At 45.1% G+C, this 17,326-nt stretch overlaps 1 protein-coding gene across 2 annotated transcripts; it reads left to right on the forward strand.

Annotated features, from left to right (window-relative positions):
- The first annotated feature begins 2,173 nt into the window (after window positions 1-2,173).
- LDHA (lactate dehydrogenase A) lies at window positions 2,174-16,142 on the forward strand. 2 transcript variants are annotated; one of them, XM_036258758.1, is made up of 8 exons: window positions 2,174-2,270; window positions 4,392-4,532; window positions 6,714-6,831; window positions 7,810-7,983; window positions 11,644-11,817; window positions 12,778-12,895; window positions 14,430-14,553; window positions 15,426-16,142. In XM_036258758.1, exons 2-8 carry the CDS (start codon window positions 4,407-4,409, stop codon window positions 15,588-15,590), a joined length of 999 nt encoding a protein of 332 aa, XP_036114651.1. In that variant the 5' UTR covers window positions 2,174-2,270; window positions 4,392-4,406; the 3' UTR covers window positions 15,591-16,142. The 2 variants fall into 2 exon arrangements, with proteins under 2 accessions (XP_036114651.1, XP_036114652.1); XM_036258759.1 differs by lacking the exon at window positions 2,174-2,270 and adding an exon at window positions 4,079-4,156.
- Window positions 16,143-17,326: the final 1,184 nt, after the last annotated feature.

Below are 17,326 nucleotides of genomic sequence, written 5' to 3' on the forward strand. Positions count from 1 at the left end.
GTGTGTGTGTGTAATGAGATTTAATGTAAAGAACTGGCTTCATGTGATTATTATGGAATCTGAGAAGTACCATGATCTGTCATCTGTAAGCTGGAGACTCAGGAAAGCAGGTGGTATAAATTCACACCAGGTGATAGGAAAAGATCAATCTCTCAGTTCAAGCACACAGGCAGAGATGTCCACTAATACCCACTGCCTCTTGCTGAAAACTGAACTTTCTGAGCCTGGGACTTGCTTGAGCCCCCCTTCATAATTTCTTCACCTTTGTGGAATGGGGGTTAAGGAGTGGAGGAGGGACAACATCATACAGAGAAAAAAAAGTCATAGGCTTTGGAATGAAAGTACCTGCTGAAATCACTTATTAATTGTATGACCTTGGCAAAGTCATCAATCTCTCAGCCTCGGTTGGTTTCATTATCTTAAAAAGATGGGGTAATTATGCCTATTACAAAGAATAAAAGTGAAGATGAGCATGGGGATTGCCTAGTTTGCTCCCTGACACACAGGAAGTGCTCAGTAAATGGTACTTGTTTTATTCATATTTACAGAGTTAAATAGAGGCTATTCTGCATAACAAAAGGGAAGCCATGCTGGCTAGTGTGGTTCAGTGGTTGAGCGTCGACCCATGCACCAAGAGGTCACCAGTTCAATTCCCGCTCAGGGCACATGCCCAGGTTGTGGGCCTGATCCCCAGTCAGGGGCATGCAGGAGGCGGTCAATCAATGTTCTCTCTCATGGATGTTTCTATCTCTCTCCCCCTCTCCCTTCCTCTCTCTCTAAAATCAATAAAGGGGAAAAAAGAAAAGAAAAGGGAAGCTGTGCTTGGAGTGAGCTGTTGTTACGTGCCTTAATTTAGGGGGGGAGGGGGACAGCAAACCCCTTGCCTAAATTATCTTCAGAGGTCATCCCAAAGCCCTTCTGGTGAGTTGTTACCTGTCTTCTTAGCCTAACTTCCATTTTCTGAACTCTGCCCTCCTTTTACCAGCAGATGTGGTCATTTTTGGTAGGCAGGCAGGCAGGCAGGGGCCCAGCCCTAACTGAATGAGGACATTTTTGCAAACATTGGGGAACCGCAGACCTGCTGCAATCTGCCCTGCCCTGAGGAACCCTGGAGAACCTATGGCTGGTCCTCAGCCCTGCCAGCTGTGTGTTTTAGGTGAGAGCCCAGGTTTCTGGGCCTTCTAGAGTGATGGGAAAACTCTTAGGACATACTAGAAAGATGTCTTGCTTTTCTAGAGCTGAGGTTAGAGTTTCCCCTTCAAAACCAAGAAACCCACAATTCTGGATCCTTCTTGGAGCTGGGTGCTAAGGTGATGTCCCAGGTGCAGGGAGGAAGTAGACTCATCTGTCAGGTAGGAGGGCAAAGCCACACACCTCTAACGCAAGATGGTGTGACCGAAGCACAGATGAGTGAGGTGGAAGCAAATAGGAGGGAGATACCAACTCTGTGGGTGTATGGGGTGGAGAGATTAGGGGGAGTACCAGGAGATTGGTAGTTTAAAGAAGAGCTGGAGGAGGAGGGCAGGCCAGGCAAAAGAACCAGCCTAAGCAAAGGCTTGGAACGGAAGTAAAAATAACACATGGTTTATAAAACCAAATAACCCGACAGTTCTTGGGTGTGGCTAGAATTACTAGGTGCTGGGCGGGGTGGGGCAGTCGGAAGAGCAGACCAGGGTGGCTGAGGCCTCACTTTGGAGTTGTGGTACTTGGAAGGTTTAGCAGCAAGAAAGGCACTATCAAGTTTTAGAGATCATTCTACTTAGGTGAGAAGAATAAAGTGACCCTGTGCTGCATTTTCTTTCAACAAATAGTGGTCTAGTGACTATTTGGTGGCAGATGTTCCGGGCACTGGGAAATGGTGAAGATTCAAATCAAGCCTTCTCTGAAGGTAACCTCCACATTTTACGAAGAGGAAATAGATGGTCGGCTTGACTCCGGCCGGTGGTTCCTGCAGGGGCTTTTGTGGCCGGAGGGCAGCGTGGTTCCGGGAAGGCTACTTACCCTACCAGTGCACTTGGGTGGGTCCGCAAGTGGGTCCTCTAGCTGCGCGCGCCGCCTGGGCTTCTCCACGGCCCCTCCCCACTGGAAGCCCGCCTCCAGCCCGACCCACACGTGGAATCCTGCACGTCCGCCCCGCTCCCCCCCCTGACGTCAGGCCTACGGTTCCATTTAAGGCCCCTCCCGTGCTAGGCTCCGAGTACCGGAGCAGCTGCCGCCAAGTCCGGATCCCACGTCGCGCGCCACCGACGCCCGCCCGCCGTGCACTCTCGGTATGGTAGGGCCCGGCGCACTCTGCGCCCGATGGGGCGGGCGAGCGGGCGGACCCAGGCTTCTCTGGCCCGGCGCTACCGGCCAAGCGGTCCCCACTCCCTGGGGATGTAGGCGCTGCTTCCCAGAGGCATAGTCGGGAGACCTGGGCGGTGGCCGCCGCCCGGTGTGGGCGCCGAGCCCGCCGCGCTCTGCTTTTGCTCTAAGTGGGCACTGTGGTCTCTGGCCCGGCTGGGGAACCAAGGAGGTGGCTGCACCTAATCCGGGGGGGGGGGGGGGAGCCCAAGTAGATGCAGAAGGACAAGGAGATGACAGTTTTAAAGGATGGGGCATACCTCTGGGCTGGAATTCTGTAAAGGGCGCGGAACTCGAGGTCAGAACCCTTGAAGCCGAAAAAGCCTCAGCAGCCTGGGCGGGTTCCTGGAAGCCGGAAAGCCTCTGAACACCACCTTCCCGGGGTGCATTTTAACCCTGGGACTCTTGAGGGGTCGGCTCCCTGGGGGCGGCCGCTTTAGTAGATAAGGGGCGCTCTTTGCTCCAGTTACATTTATTAAGCAGCTACTGATGTATCTGTCGGGCCCTATGCTACACACGGTGCGTACCAAAATGAGAAGGGTGTCTCAGCTCTCCCGCATTTCAGACGGTCTATAGAGAGGAGAATCATCCGAAACTGTCCCCTTTTGACAAATTGGGGGATCTAAAGCTGGGAGAGGGTTAGGGCATCTCTAAGGTCACAATGGGTGGCAGAGTTGGGGAGTAGACCCTTTCTGCAGGGCTCTTCTACACGTGGCCCCACATTGAAGGGAGCGCTGGAGCCCAGGGCTTAGGTTTAGGTTTTGGTGAAGCCAGGAGGTCTCTGCGGGAAGAACTCCTCCCTTTCCCCTTCTAGGCTGCAGAAACCTTACAAGGCTGTCTACAAATAGCAGTGATTTGTAAGGAGAGAACCGATTCCAGCTTGGCGACCCTGGGCTGCTTGCCTCTGATATTTTTGCCCCATGGAACGCAGTCAAAAGCAGATCCAGTGAGTGCAGTGCAGGGTTGGATTAACAGAGTCGGAGGTTCGTTCCCTCCTGAGCTCTGGAAATCGAGGGTTCCTCCATGTATTAACACTAGGACTTCAGGCCTCAGGCTTCTGATGCTGTTTCTACACTTCCTGTACTGACAACATTTCCTTATACTTGGTCTCACGCCTTTGCAACAAGGATCTTAACAGAAGCCACACGAGGCGCCACCTCCCCTCCTGGTTGGTTAACAGTCCTTGGTATTGAGGTTTAAAGCCTAGCTCTGGCCGAGCGCCAGGCCCAGGAGGCTGCCAGCCAGGCTTCACGAGGTTCATGTCTGCTTCAGAGCACTAAAGTCTAAAGTCTGACTCCGATCTTGCTCCCTCTGACCCTAAGGGAAGGATAATTACTAATATTTACCGCTCACGGGCAGGGCCACTCCCCACCTCTCAACAGCGGGCAGCTTCTAGACCCCTCAGGTCCATTCCCAGCGCCCTGAAAGCGCATGTGCTCAAGATCCGGCGGCGGGAGAGGGGGTGGCTGCTAATCTTCCGCGTCTGGCTGGTGAAAAAACCCGAAGGCTCCCGGGGACCCAGCAGTTGGCCTGATCTCCTCCCCTCTGGGGGCGGGGTGAAATGAGTGAGCGCGCATGAGCAGAGTTCACCACCCGCCTCATGTAGGTTCAGTGGTGAGGCAGTTAATAGCACTTTGCGCACATACTTCTGGTCCTTACTTGAGGGCCTTGGTAGGAGCCTGGTGACGAGTAGGCTCATATTGGTCTTGTTTAAGGAAAGGCCGGCCCAGCGTCGGATTAATAAAGCAAGATGAGTGAGCACTCAGGAGGCTATACTTACACCCAGACCTCAATATTATTTTTCCATGCGAAGGTGAGGTTTTTCACACCAAGATCCTGTTCAGACCAGACCCTGGCATTAGGCCTTTCAACGTCCCTTTGGGTAGCTTTAGTTTTTTTCTTCCCCCTTTTTAGTCATCCCTTGTGATTGGGGGGAAGGGGGATGGGAAGTATCCCAGAAGGAAGTGAAATAAGCTTTTTCAGAACATCTTTTGGTTAATAAGTGTTAAAGAGGATGCAATGGCAGTACATGTTTTCCCTCCCTATAGATTCCTAAGTCCAGTATGGCAACGCTCAAGGATCAGCTGATTGTGAATCTTCTTAAGGAAGAACAAAAACCCCAGAATAAGATCACAGTTGTTGGGGTTGGTGCTGTTGGCATGGCTTGTGCCATCAGTATCTTAATGAAGGTAAGTGAGAGTCCATCACTGTGGAAGCCAAGGATAACTTGACCCCACCCATTCCTCTACTCTCTCCTTAATAATTGCATTGTTGCATTGTGTATATAAATATTGAGGTTCATACACTCATTCAAAGAGCTTTATGTGAAACAGACTTTTTTAAAATTAATCTTTACCCAAGGATATTTTTTCTATTGAATTTTAGAGAGAGTGGAAGGGAGGTTTAGGGGAGAGAGAGATAGACGAGAGAAACATCTATGTGAGAGAGACACGACGATTGGTTACCTCTCTTACCACTCCGACCAGGGCCAGGGGCGAACCACAACGGAGGTACATGGAATCGAACCTGTGACTCTTTGGTCCGCAGGCCTATGCTCTAACCAATGAGGCAAACTGGCCAGGGCTGTTTTTATTTTTTTAGAGAGAGAGGAAGGGAGAGAGAGAAACATCAATTGGCTGCTTCCTGCACTCCCCCAACTGGGGATCGAGCCTGAACCCCCAGGCATGTGTTTAACCAGAAATCGAACCAGGACTTCTCAGTCCATGGGACAACACTCAATCCACTGAGCCACACCCGCTGGGCCAGACCTCTCATTCATTATACTGTGGATGACTTGGGGGTAGATCTGCAGCTCAGGTAGTATAACCTCTTTAATTATGACAGTCCACATCCCATTCGTACTGAAGCAATTCTATTGTTGGTGCTCTAACCTCTTTAATTATGACAGTCCACATCCCATTGTACTGAAGCAATTCTATTGTTGGTGCTCCTGGTCTGAGATGCACCTAAGAACTTCTATAGGCTCAACTGAAAGGATATTTTTCACTAATATCTTGAAATGCCCAAATCTATATATGTAAAATTGTTATAGTTTGTTAATATGGAAACAACCAGGGAATAATCTAGAATATCACTTTTTTTTTTTCGTTTATTGATTTTAGAGAGAGAAGAAGTGAGAGGGAGAGATAGAAACATCGATAAGAGAGAACATCAACTGGCCGCCTCCTGCATGCCCCCCACTGGGGACTGGGCCCACAACCTGGCCATGTGCCCTGACTCGGAATCGAACTGGTGACCTGTTTGTGCATGGGTTGACGCTCAACCACTGAGCCACACTGGCCGGACCAGAATATTATTTTTAAATTCCAAGTCTTAATACTGGTCAAAATCACCTATTTAATGAATAACAACCTAAAATCAATATGTAAAACTGAATTCGAGCCCTGGCCGGTTTGGTTCAGCGGTTAGAGCGTCGGCCTGCAGTCCTGAGAGACCCAGGTTCGGTTCCCGCTAAGGGCGCGTGCCTCTGTTGCAGTTTGTCCCCGGCCCTGGTCGGTTGTGCGAGTGGCAGCCACTCGATGTGTCCCTTCGCGTCGATGTTTCTCTCTCTCTCTCTGTTCCTCTCTCTCCCTCCCACTCTACCTGAACAAAAAATGGAAAAATGTCCTCGGGTGAGGATAAAACTGAATTCGAAAGAGTAACTCGATCAGTCTTACATAATTGGACATTATCCTAACAGTTGCCAATCCAGTGTTCTGTTTTTACCTAGAGGTGGCGGAGCTCTTACAGAGAGTTCTCCAGTGAGGAGAGAGGGTTGGAGAGGGGGGGTCAGTGCTTCTTCCCATGTTTAGATCATCTATGAGTCAGCTATTAAATGGGGGTCTGCTCCTATGCCAGAAATGCAGAAATTTTGCAGGCCCATCTAAAAATTTGGAAGTAGCAAGTTTGATTTCTTTTGTTGTTACTGTTTTTTGGTACATGCCCCTAGCGGGAACTGAATCCGAGACTCTCTGGTCTGCAGGCTGACTCTAACCGCTGAGCCAAACTGGTCAGGGCATCTTTTTTTTTTGTAGTTGAAAATGTTTTATTTTTGAGATGTCACCTTTGGAAGCATTTCTTTTTTTTTTTTTTTTTAATCTTCACCCGAGGACATTTTTCCATGTTTTGTTCAGATAGAGTGGGAGGGAGAGAGAGAGAGAAACATCAACGTGAAAGGGACACATTCAGTGGCTGCCACCCGCACGACCCAACCAGGGCCGGGGACAAACTGCAACCCAGGTACGTGCCCCTAGCGGAAACCGAACCCGGGTCTCTCTGGACTGCAGGCCGACGCTCTAACCGCTGAGCCAAACCGGCCAGGGCACCTTTGGAAGCAATTTTGATTTAACTAAAAATTTTGTATCTTTTAGGACTTGGCAGATGAACTTGCTCTCGTTGATGTCATGGAAGACAAATTAAAGGGAGAGATGATGGATCTCCAACATGGCAGCCTTTTCCTTAAAACACCAAAAATTGTCTCTGGCAAAGGTTAATTTCAACACGTTTATATTGTAGTCCTTGCTAGACTTAATTCTTTATCAGGCTCAAAATCCTACTTCTTCAAACACTTCTTTTTTATACATATAAGAGAGCCTTTGAACAATTTTGCATCGGTACCTATTGATATCAAAGTTTCCGTTTCTAGTAAATGGTTTAAATGGAAATTCAACTTCTCTATAATATAGAAAGCATCTGAATTAGAATGTAATTTGTAAAGCTCCTTGGGTCCATATTTAACCACATTGCTTCAGATATTTAAATTAAAGATATTTACTTTCTCTGCTTATTTTACACACTAACATAATGTTGAGAATAGGGTAATTGAGACTGTTTAGCAGATATTTTTGGCTTGACCCTTTTATACTTAATGAGCACCAGCTAGGAAACCTGAGCATGGACTCAAGTAGTATTTGCTTTGACACTTGAAAATCATTGACCACTTATCTGATAGGTGACTCCATTATCTTCATCCCTAGCTTAACCATGCTGTGCCATAGGGATCTAGAAGCAAGATGTACTTGACAAGTATAGAGCTTTTTCTTTTTTCTTTTAAAGGCCTATTCCTGGGATGATAAGACCACAATTAAGTATTTAAGTAGAAGTAGGAGTGTGGAAGAGTATGAGCATTGAGCTCAGGTGGCAAGAAATTTGGCAATGTATCTCATTTGATATGAAAATCAAATAAGTTTTATTCCTTCCAGCTCCCCCCAGTTTTAGTTATATAAAATCACAATGTGACTAAAACCAAAGTACAAAGGAGATGTTGATGTATTCTAACTCCATTTAAGTGGCCACAGTGATAAAACTGCAAAAACTAAAGGAGAGGATTCTGGGGGGGCATTGGGGACATTTTTCTGCTACATACACAAATCACATAAAACTGTCCTTAAAAAAGTTTATGAGGAAATTGATTGCTGGCTAGGTAATGGAGATCTCCTAATTTGATTGTTGTTTTCCTTTGTCTAGACTATGGTGTGACTGCGAACTCCAAGCTGGTGATTATCACAGCTGGAGCACGTCAACAAGAGGGAGAAAGCCGTCTCAATTTGGTCCAGCGTAACGTGAACATCTTTAAATTCATCATTCCTAATGTTGTCAAATATAGTCCCAACTGCAAACTGCTCATTGTTTCCAATCCAGGTGAGGTTTTTAATTGCATACAAACAGATGAGCTAGAGAAAAACTGATAGTATATATTATATTCTGAATACACATATTTATTTCTCATCTTTCACTTTCCTCCTGGGAGTGGATTTGTGTTTTGGTAAAATAACTAAATTTAAAACGTGAAAGGGGATAAGACACAATGCCTCTGAATGTAGTTGGGACTTTAGTTACTTGTACAAGATCTTGGATAAGGGATAAGTTTATGGATAATGTATTATTCTCTTCATTGATGCACAGTTTATTTTCATTAAGCTACATGTCTTGAATACTTAATGTTTTACTCTATTATACATATTATAGAGGTTTACAGATATTAACAAAAACATTGACCATGATTGTTATCAAGATCCATACAGAGTCCTGTATCATTTTCCCCTTCTCTTGAAAATTGTATTGGACCTTGGGAAAGGGAGGGCAGCAGCCCCGATATCTGCTAAGGATGCCACAAGCCCTCACTGTTTCCCATGGCCATTGATGGGGAGGTTCACATGCTGAGGGGATGCCAGGAAGGCCTTGAGCTTGGGCCAGGCACTGAGGCGAGCCAGGTAGGCCAAGAGCAGGAGGAAGGAGTCCAGGCAGTAGGTAGCTAGGATCTGGTATTTAGCAGCAAGTTCTGAAGGTTGTTATTTGTGAAGGAGATCTGGTTGCTCCTGATGAAGGCCTGGCCCCCCTGGTTCTGAGACAGGTCTCAAAAGACTCAGGCATCCACGCAGTTCCTTCACATAGTCCTCTTTGCCTGCCTCATGGTAGCTATAGATAAGGGTGATGTATTTGCAGCAGAGGTCCTCCATGCTGTCATTCATCACGCTTACCAGGGTGGCCTCCCAGAGGTTCTTCCCATTACAGCCTGAGGGGAGCAGCTCCAGTGCTGCAGGATGGCATTGGATGATATAAGGTGAGGTCTCCGACCTGGACCTTGGGAGCTGCCCCTATAGACAGGAGGCTGTGAGTGAGCCCTGTAGCCAGGTCTCCTTGGTCAGCCAGTATCATGCAATGGCCTTGCAGCACCTTTAACAGGGAAGTAGACGATGGTGTAGGGTGGCATGATGGAGGTGTAGATGAAGGTGGTGGCAGTCGTGGGTGTGGTGGCAGCACCAGTAGCAGCAGAGCTCATGTATCTTGAGTAGCCGTCATTATCTTGGATTCACTTAGTGTCTCTGCCTACATGTTTGTTTGTTTTTTTCCAAATCTTTATTGTTGGATGTAGAATGTATTACAGATGTTCCACATTTTTCCCCCATTGACCCCCTCCTCCGCACTCCTGCCCCACTCCCACCTGTTCCCACACTATTGTCTGTGTCCATTGGTTATGCATATAAGTTCTTTGGTTTATTTCTTCCCACCCCCCCAACCCCTTTGCCTTTGAGGTTTGTCAGTCTAGCAATGAATTTGTGCTTCTTAATCCCTTCACCTTTTTCATCCATTCCCCCAACCTCCTTCCCAACTGGCAACCAACAAATTGTTCTCTGTATGAGAATGTTTCTGTTCTGCCTGTTCATTTTGTTTGTAGATTCCACTGTTGATAGATATGTATTCATTGCCATTTTGTTTGTTCATACATTTTATCTTTTTCTTCAAAAAGACCCTTCATCATTTCATATAATAACGGTTTGGTAGTGATGAACTCCTTTAATTTTTTCTTGTCTGGGAAAGTTTTTATATGTCCATCGATTCTAAATGACAGCTTTGCAGGATAGAGTAATTTTGGTTGTAGGTTCTTGGTTTTCATCACTCTGAATATTTCTTGCCACTCCCTTCTGGCCTGCAAAGTTTCTTTTGAGAAATCAGCTGACAGCCTAATGGGAACTCCCTTGTAGGTAACTAGCTGCCTTTCTCTGGCTGCTTTTAAGATTCTCTCTTTGTCTTGAACCTTTTGCATTTTGATGATGATGTGTCTCGGTGTGGGCCTCTTGGGGTTCATCTTGTTTGGGACTCTCTGTGCTTCCTGGACTTGTATGTCTGTTTCCTTCACCAAGTTAGGAAAGTTTTCTGCCATTATTGTTTCAAACAGGTTTTCGATTTCTTGTTCTCACTCTTCTCCTTCCGGCACCCCCAAGATGCGAATGTTGGCACGCTTGAAGTTGTCCCAGAGGCTCCTTACACTATCCTCATTTTGTTTGGATTCTTTTTTCTTTTTGCTGTTCTGATTGGGGATTTTTTGCTTCCTTATATTCCAAATCGATGGTTTGCTCCTTGGATTCACATACTCTATTATTGAAGCTGTGTAAATTATTCTTTATTTCAGTTAATGCCTCCTCCAATTCTAACTGTGTATCCATGATTTCTAACTGGTCCTTTTTTATGCTCTTGAGGCCCTCCCTAAGTTCACTGAGGTTCTCACTAAGTTCATTGAGCATCCTTATAAGCAGTATTTTGAACTCAGTATCTGTTAGGTTGCTTATCTCCCTTTCACTTAGTTCTTTTATTGGGGTTTTGTTCTGTTCTTTCATTTGGGACCTGTTTCTTTGTCTCCTCATTTTGGCTGCCTCCCTGTGTTTGTTTCTGTGTATTACTTAATGAGCGGTATGGGGCTTGCTAAGACCCAATGCTGCTCGTTTGAAAGAATTTAGGAGAAACCTGAAGCAGGATCTAAGACCGGCCAATCCAATGGTTAAGCAAGTGGCAATAGCTTGGGTGGGCCTGAAAGTTGGGTGGGCTTGAAAGTTGGGTGGGTCGTGGCGGGGCCTCAGGGAGTCAGCAGGGCGGGGCTACCAGTGAGAGCCAGGTTGCTGGAGTCCCAGATATGGCTTCTGTCTGCCGCCCCTGGGAAGGGCTCACCAAAGGAACAAAGGCCTCTTACAGCACGTTTGTCCCCGAGGAAGCCCCCTCTCCAGCCCTCGCTCCAGTGCCAAACAGCTCAGTTCTTCCCTGTGTGTCTCTGGAGCCCCTCGAGCTGCCTCCCCTCCAAGCTTAGAGGGAGAGAGTCCGATAAGTCCGTGCGCAGGCCCTTTAGGGAGCTGCCTGGGGCTCCAGCTGCTTCAGCCTCCCTGAGCCTCAGTTTCTGCTGATTTTCCCAACCAAAAGTTATGGGGACTTCTCTTCCTGGCACTGGAACCCTGGGCGGGGCACCTGGTGTGGGACGGGGACCCCTCAGTCCTCAGGAAGGACCTTCCCAGCTGTGGGAGCCTCCTGATTTTTATCCGCCACATGTGGGTGTGGGACCAGCCCGACGCGACGCCGCCCCCCCCCCCCCCACCAGTCTGGATGTAGCTGCTTTTTTTTTTTTTTTTTATCCTCACCCGAGGACATTTTTCCATAGAGCGGGAGGGAGAGAGAGGAAGAGAGAGAGAGAGAAACATCGATGTGAAGGGACACATCGAGTGGCTGCCACCCGCATGACCAACCAGGGCCGGGGACAAACTGCAACCGAGGTACATGCCCTTAGTGGGAACCGAACCCAGGTCTCTCTGTACCGCAGGCCGACGCTCTAACCGCTGAGCCAAACCGGCCAGGGCTAGCTGCTTTTTTTAAAATTCCGTAGTTGTAGGACTTCCATTCAGCTTGATTTCAGGCGGTTTTGAATGATGGTTGTTCTGCAGTTTAGTTGTAACTTTGATGTGGTTGTGGGAGGACGCGATACCGTGTTTACCTACACCTCCATCTTGACCGGAAGTCTGCATGTTTTTTTCATAGTGGATATCTTGACCTACGTGGCTTGGAAGATAAGCGGCTTTCCCAAAAACCGTGTTATTGGAAGTGGTTGCAATCTGGATTCAGCCCGGTTCCGTTACCTAATGGGGGAGAGGCTGGGAGTTCACCCATTAAGCTGTCATGGGTGGGTCCTTGGGGAGCATGGAGACTCTAGTGGTAAGCATACCTTATTTTCTGTTTTTGTTTTCAAAAGATTGTGTAAAAGTTTTATTAAATCAGAGCCAAAATCAGATATCCATTCATCAAGGTGGAATGGTTTCCAGAAATCTGTTTTTGGTGTAATTCTATGCTAAGAATTGTTAAGATTTTAGCCATCTTCTATGACATTTATCTGGCAAGCAGGATGGGGAATGAAATTATTTTATTTCATACCATGGACATATTAAATAAGATAATAGTTCTTGGGATGACCTCAGTCATTTAATATCATAGCTGTTTATACTTGACTTGCACTGTTTGACCCTGAAAATGTCAGTCAAGTCAAGTGGAGAGTATGGAAAAATTCTATGAGGATGATGATGATGATGATTATTTTGTTAATCCTTACCCAAGGATATTTTTTTCCATTGATTTTTTAGAGCGAGTGGAAGGGAAGGAAGGTGGGGAGAGAGAAAGAGAAACATCAATGTGAGAGAGACACATCAATTGGTTGCCTCCTGCACGTTCTCAGTTGGGGCCAGGGAATGAACCAACAACCCAGATATGTGCTGTTGACCAGAACTGAACCCACGCATCAAAGCCGACACTCTTAACCACTGACCCACACTGGCTAGGGTGGAAAAATTATATTATCACAGTCGAAAGATGTTATAATTTGTGCATGGTTCAGTTCCTTATGCCAAGATAATTCTGCTTATGATCTTACCCTTTCATTGTATTTTAAATATATATGGATTAAGCATCCCAGTCGCTTAGGAAACTAGGTTCGAATATTGTAGAAATTTTTAGTTTTATGAAATCTAAACAAATGAAAATCTAAAAGTGAGGGTGTTGGTAGTCTTGAGTATCTACCAAAAGGAGTAATCCTCCCGGATAAAAGAGAATTAGAAAAACGGGTCAGAACTAGTCTGCTGACTGGTGCATGAAAATAAATATATTTTGTACTATTTCTTTTAGTGCCTGTATGGAGTGGAGTGAATGTTGCTGGTGTCACCCTAAAGACCCTGCACCCTGAATTAGGCACTGATGCAGATAAGGAACAATGGAAACAAGTTCACAAACAGGTGGTTGACAGGTAATATATGTCTGTCAATTTGGCAACATGGGAGATTAAACTTTATTATTTTTATTTAAAAGGTTAAAAGTTGACTAGCATTTTCACTGGAGTACTTTTTGTTAGAGAGAAAACTTGTTTTCTAAAGCCTTGTTAAAGATCATACTATAAAAAGAGGTAAAGATAATAAAAATTATAGACATTTATTAATGCTGCAGTCTATCTTTTGGCATAATTCCCAACTTACAGTATGATAAATCTTTCTTTACTTAAACTATTAAGATAGAACAAGTTAGAGTACATTTACCCTATTTGAGATTCAGTCCACTTCCATAGCATATATGAGTCATTCATTTAGGAAAAAGAAATTTTAAATCCAATTTTAAAAATATAATCTTTATAAATAAAAACACAGCTAGCTTTTTATTCAAATATACAGTTTTAAGTACTATTTAGATTCAGAATGGTATTAAAAAGATAAATACTGCCCTGGCCGGTTTGGCTCAGCAGTTAGAGCGTCGGCCTGTGGTCCGGAGAGACCCAGGTTCGGTTCCCGCTAAGGGCACATACCTCGGTTGCAGTTTGTCCCCGGCCCTGGTTGGGTCATGCGGGTGGCAACCACTCGATGTGTCCCTTTCACGTCGATGTTTCTCTCTCTCTCTCTCCCTCCCACTCTATCTGAATAAAATATTGAAAAATGTCCTCGGGTGAGGATAAAAAAAAAAAAGATAAATACTTATTAACTATTTGTGAAATAGGGAAGTTTTCAACTTGGTGGCATTATTTAACTTATAAATCATGTGTGGGCTTCAGGTTTATAGAATTGAATAATGAATCATGATTGGTCTAGGCAAGGCACTCTTGTTTGTATTTGTTTAATTAAATAAAACCTGTGAACCCACACCCAACCCAAGAAACATTGGCATTAGCTACCAACTAACTGTAGTGTTTGTTGAGTAAGAATTACTAGTCTGCTGGTGTGTGGAAACGAGTGAATTCTGTGTGCTCACTCCTTCCCCCGTCTCCCCCTCCCACCAAACACACACGCTTGAGATAACCTTGAGTAAGCATGGTATATGTATTCTTGGATTTACTTTTATATATATATTATATATATATATATTTTTAATCCTCCCCCAAGGATATTTTTCCATTTATCTTCAGATAGAGTGGGAGGGAGGGAGGAAGGGAGAGCGAAAGAAAGAAAGAAACATAGATTGGCTGCCTCTCGCACAGCCCCGACCAGGGCCAGGGATTAACCACAACTGAAATTCGTGCCCTTGACTGGCATCGAACCCGCGACTCACTGGTCCGCGAGCCGACACTCTAACCACTGAGCAAAACCAACCAGGGCTGTTGCCAGATTTTTGCTATTACTGGCAATACTATTGTGATTATCCCTATACGTAATATCCTCGTATACATGGCAAAGTCTACTCTTGTGCATATATTGCAATTTTGTGGCATTATTCACTATAAAGCATGTGTTCACTGAAGGCTGTTTGTTTGTTTCTCATACCTTACTTTTCCTGCCCTTCCCTTCCCTACACTACAGTGCTTATGAGGTGATCAAACTGAAAGGCTACACGTCCTGGGCCATTGGACTGTCTGTGGCAGATTTAGCAGAAAGTATGATGAAGAATCTTAGACGGGTGCATCCAATTTCCACCATGATTAAGGTATGTCTATTTAGTGATATGTTGTACTTGAATGCCATTATTTCTTTTTCTTTTTTTTAATTTTTAAAAAAATGTTATAATTCTGGACTATTTATTTATTTATTCATTTATTTATTTATTTATTTTGGTATGTGCCCCTTGTGGGAACTGAACCCGGGACTCTCTGGTCCACGGGCTGATGCTCCAACCGCTGAGCCAAATCGGCCAGGGCTATTTCTGTTTTTTAAAGATTTCTTCTGAAATCTTAATGTGAGCTCTCAGTCATTTAAGAAATAAATTCATGCACCTGCAACTTTTTTTTTTTTTTAATAAATATGGTTGAGCATTAGGATTAATGTCCACTAGCACTGTGTTTAGCACAGATACTTGATAACTTGTTGACTAGAAAACTATTCAATTATGTTGACATGGGTGGAAGACTATAAAAGAAATGGATTTTCTTCCTTTGGGAAAAATGGAAATCACAATCAAGTTATAGTAGCCAAAGTGTTATACAATAAAAATTGGAAAGTACTATGGATGATAATAATAGTTTAGATTTTCTTTTAGAAGGAGAGATCTGCTGTTCCACTTATCTATGCATTCATTGGTTAATTCTTGTGTGTGCCCTGACCGGAGTTTGAACCCGAAACCTTGGCATATCGGGACAGTGCTCTAATCAACTGAGCGACCCGGCCATAGTCTAGAGTGGAATTCTTACTGCTATTTTAATGACTTTATTTTACACTGTTCATTACATCCTAACTGAAAATTGGGAAAGGAATTTCTACTTAAGAAGCTGTATCAAATAAGTTTCTTGATTGTAGAGAATAAAAGTCTTGGGAGACCTCAGAATGTGTAGAAAAACAAAGTATTTTTTATTTTGTCTTCAGGGTCTCTATGGAATAAAAGAAGATGTCTTCCTTAGTGTTCCTTGCATCTTGGGACAGAGTGGAATCTCGGATGTCGTGAAGGTGGCTCTGACAACTGAGGAAGAGGCCTGTTTGAAGAAGAGTGCAGACACACTTTGGGGGATCCAGAAAGAGCTGCAATTTTAAAGTCTTCTCGTGTCATACCCCCTCACTGTCTAGGCTACCACAGGATTTTAGTTGGAGGTTGTGCATATTGTCCTTTTTATCTGATTTGTGACTAAAAACATCAGTTTCCTAAAGATAGAAATAGTAATGGTTCATGAAACCCTGCAGCTATGTCCTGGTGCTGGATGGTGCTCACCTTGTGCAGTCCTAAACCGGCTAGTGTGAAATAGTTCCACCTCCTCAAAGGCACCACTGCCAGTGTTGCACACACTACAGCTGCCCTTCAAACTAGATGTGTGTTCACTGTGTTATATAACTTCTGGTTCCTTTACCCAACATGCCTAGTCCAACTTTTCTTTTTCTCCAGTCAATTTCATCCTGGGATCCAATGTATAAATCCAGTATTGCATGTCTTGTGCATAACTGTTCTAAAGGATTTTATTCTGTGTACTATATGTATCAGATTAGTGTATATTGCCATATACTGTAAAAAGAAAAGTCTACATATAAATAATGTAGCCAACTATCCAAGTGTCATACCAACAAAAATGCCAAATAAACCTTGAACAGTGACTGCTCTGTTTGTTTATTAAGATATAAAGTCATGACAACCACATCAAAATTACAACTAAACTACAGAACAGCCATCATTCAAAACCACCTGAAATCAAGCTGAATGGAAGTCCTACAACTACAAAATTAAAGAAGCAGCCACATTGAGACTGGTAGGAGGGGTGGAGGCGCAACAGGCTGGCCCTACACCCACATGTGGTGGATAAAAATTAGGAGGATACCTCAGCCGGGAAGGTCCTTCCTGAGGACTGATGGGTCCCCATCCCACACCAGTCGCCCTGCTCAGGGTTCCAGTGCCAGGAAGAGAATACCCATCACTTCTGACTGGAAAAACTGGTGGGAACTGAGGCTCAGGTAGGCTGAGGTGGCTGTAGCCCCAGGCAGTTCCTCTTAAAGGGCCCGGGTATGGACTTATCAGACTCTCCCTCTAAGCTTGGAGGGGAGGCAGCTCGAGGGACACCAGAGACATACAGGGAAGAACTGAGCTGTTTGGCATTAGAGCAAGGGCTGGAGAGGGGGCTTTCTCCGGGACAGACATGCTGTCAGAGGCCTTTGTTCCTTTGGTGAGTCCTTCCCTGGGGCGGCAGACAGCCCCAGCTATATCTGGGATTCCAGCAACCTGGATCACACTGGTTGCCGCCGCCACCCCCCCCCCCCCCCCCCCCCCGTGATTCCCTGAGGCCCCGTCCCACCCAACTTTCAGGCCCACCCAAGCTGTTGCTAGTTGGTTAACTATAGGATTGGCCTGTCTTGGATCGTGCTTCAGGTTTTGCTAAATTCTTTCAAACAAGCAACATGTGGTCTCAGCTAGCCCCATACCTCTTGTTAAGTAATACATAGAAACAAACACAGGGAGACAAAGAAACAGGTCCCAAATGAGAACAGAACAAAACCCCAGGAAAGGAACTAAGCGAAATGGAGATAAGCAACCTAACAGATGCTGAGTTCAAAATACTGCTTATAAGGATGCTCAATGAACTTAGTGAAGGCCTCAAGAGCATAAAAAAGGACCAGTCAAAAATGAAGGATGCACAGTCAAATGAAGGAGGCACTAACTAAAATAAAGAATAATTTACACAGATTCTGTTGTAGACCAACAAGACACACCAGACTCAGACTCCGAACTGGGTTCAAATTAAGAGAGCTTTATTAGCCACGCAGCAACTGTCCCATCCTACTCATAG

The sequence above is a fragment of the Molossus molossus genome, unplaced genomic scaffold, assembly GCF_014108415.1.
Source record: "Molossus molossus isolate mMolMol1 unplaced genomic scaffold, mMolMol1.p scaffold_m16_p_13, whole genome shotgun sequence".
In the NCBI taxonomy this organism is placed as follows: domain Eukaryota; kingdom Metazoa; phylum Chordata; class Mammalia; order Chiroptera; family Molossidae; genus Molossus; species Molossus molossus.

Bases quoted from the DNA above. Each gene is read 5' to 3' on its own strand.
- LDHA (XM_036258759.1), top strand. From the start codon at position 4,094: ATGAGTGAGCACTCAGGAGGCTATACTTACACCCAGACCTCAATATTA. The intron at 4,533-6,713 runs GTAAGTGAGAGT...TGTATCTTTTAG, and splicing joins CCATCAGTATCTTAATGAAG to GACTTGGCAGATGAACTTGC. The intron at 7,984-11,643 runs GTGAGGTTTTTA...TTTTTTTCATAG, and splicing joins GCTCATTGTTTCCAATCCAG to TGGATATCTTGACCTACGTG.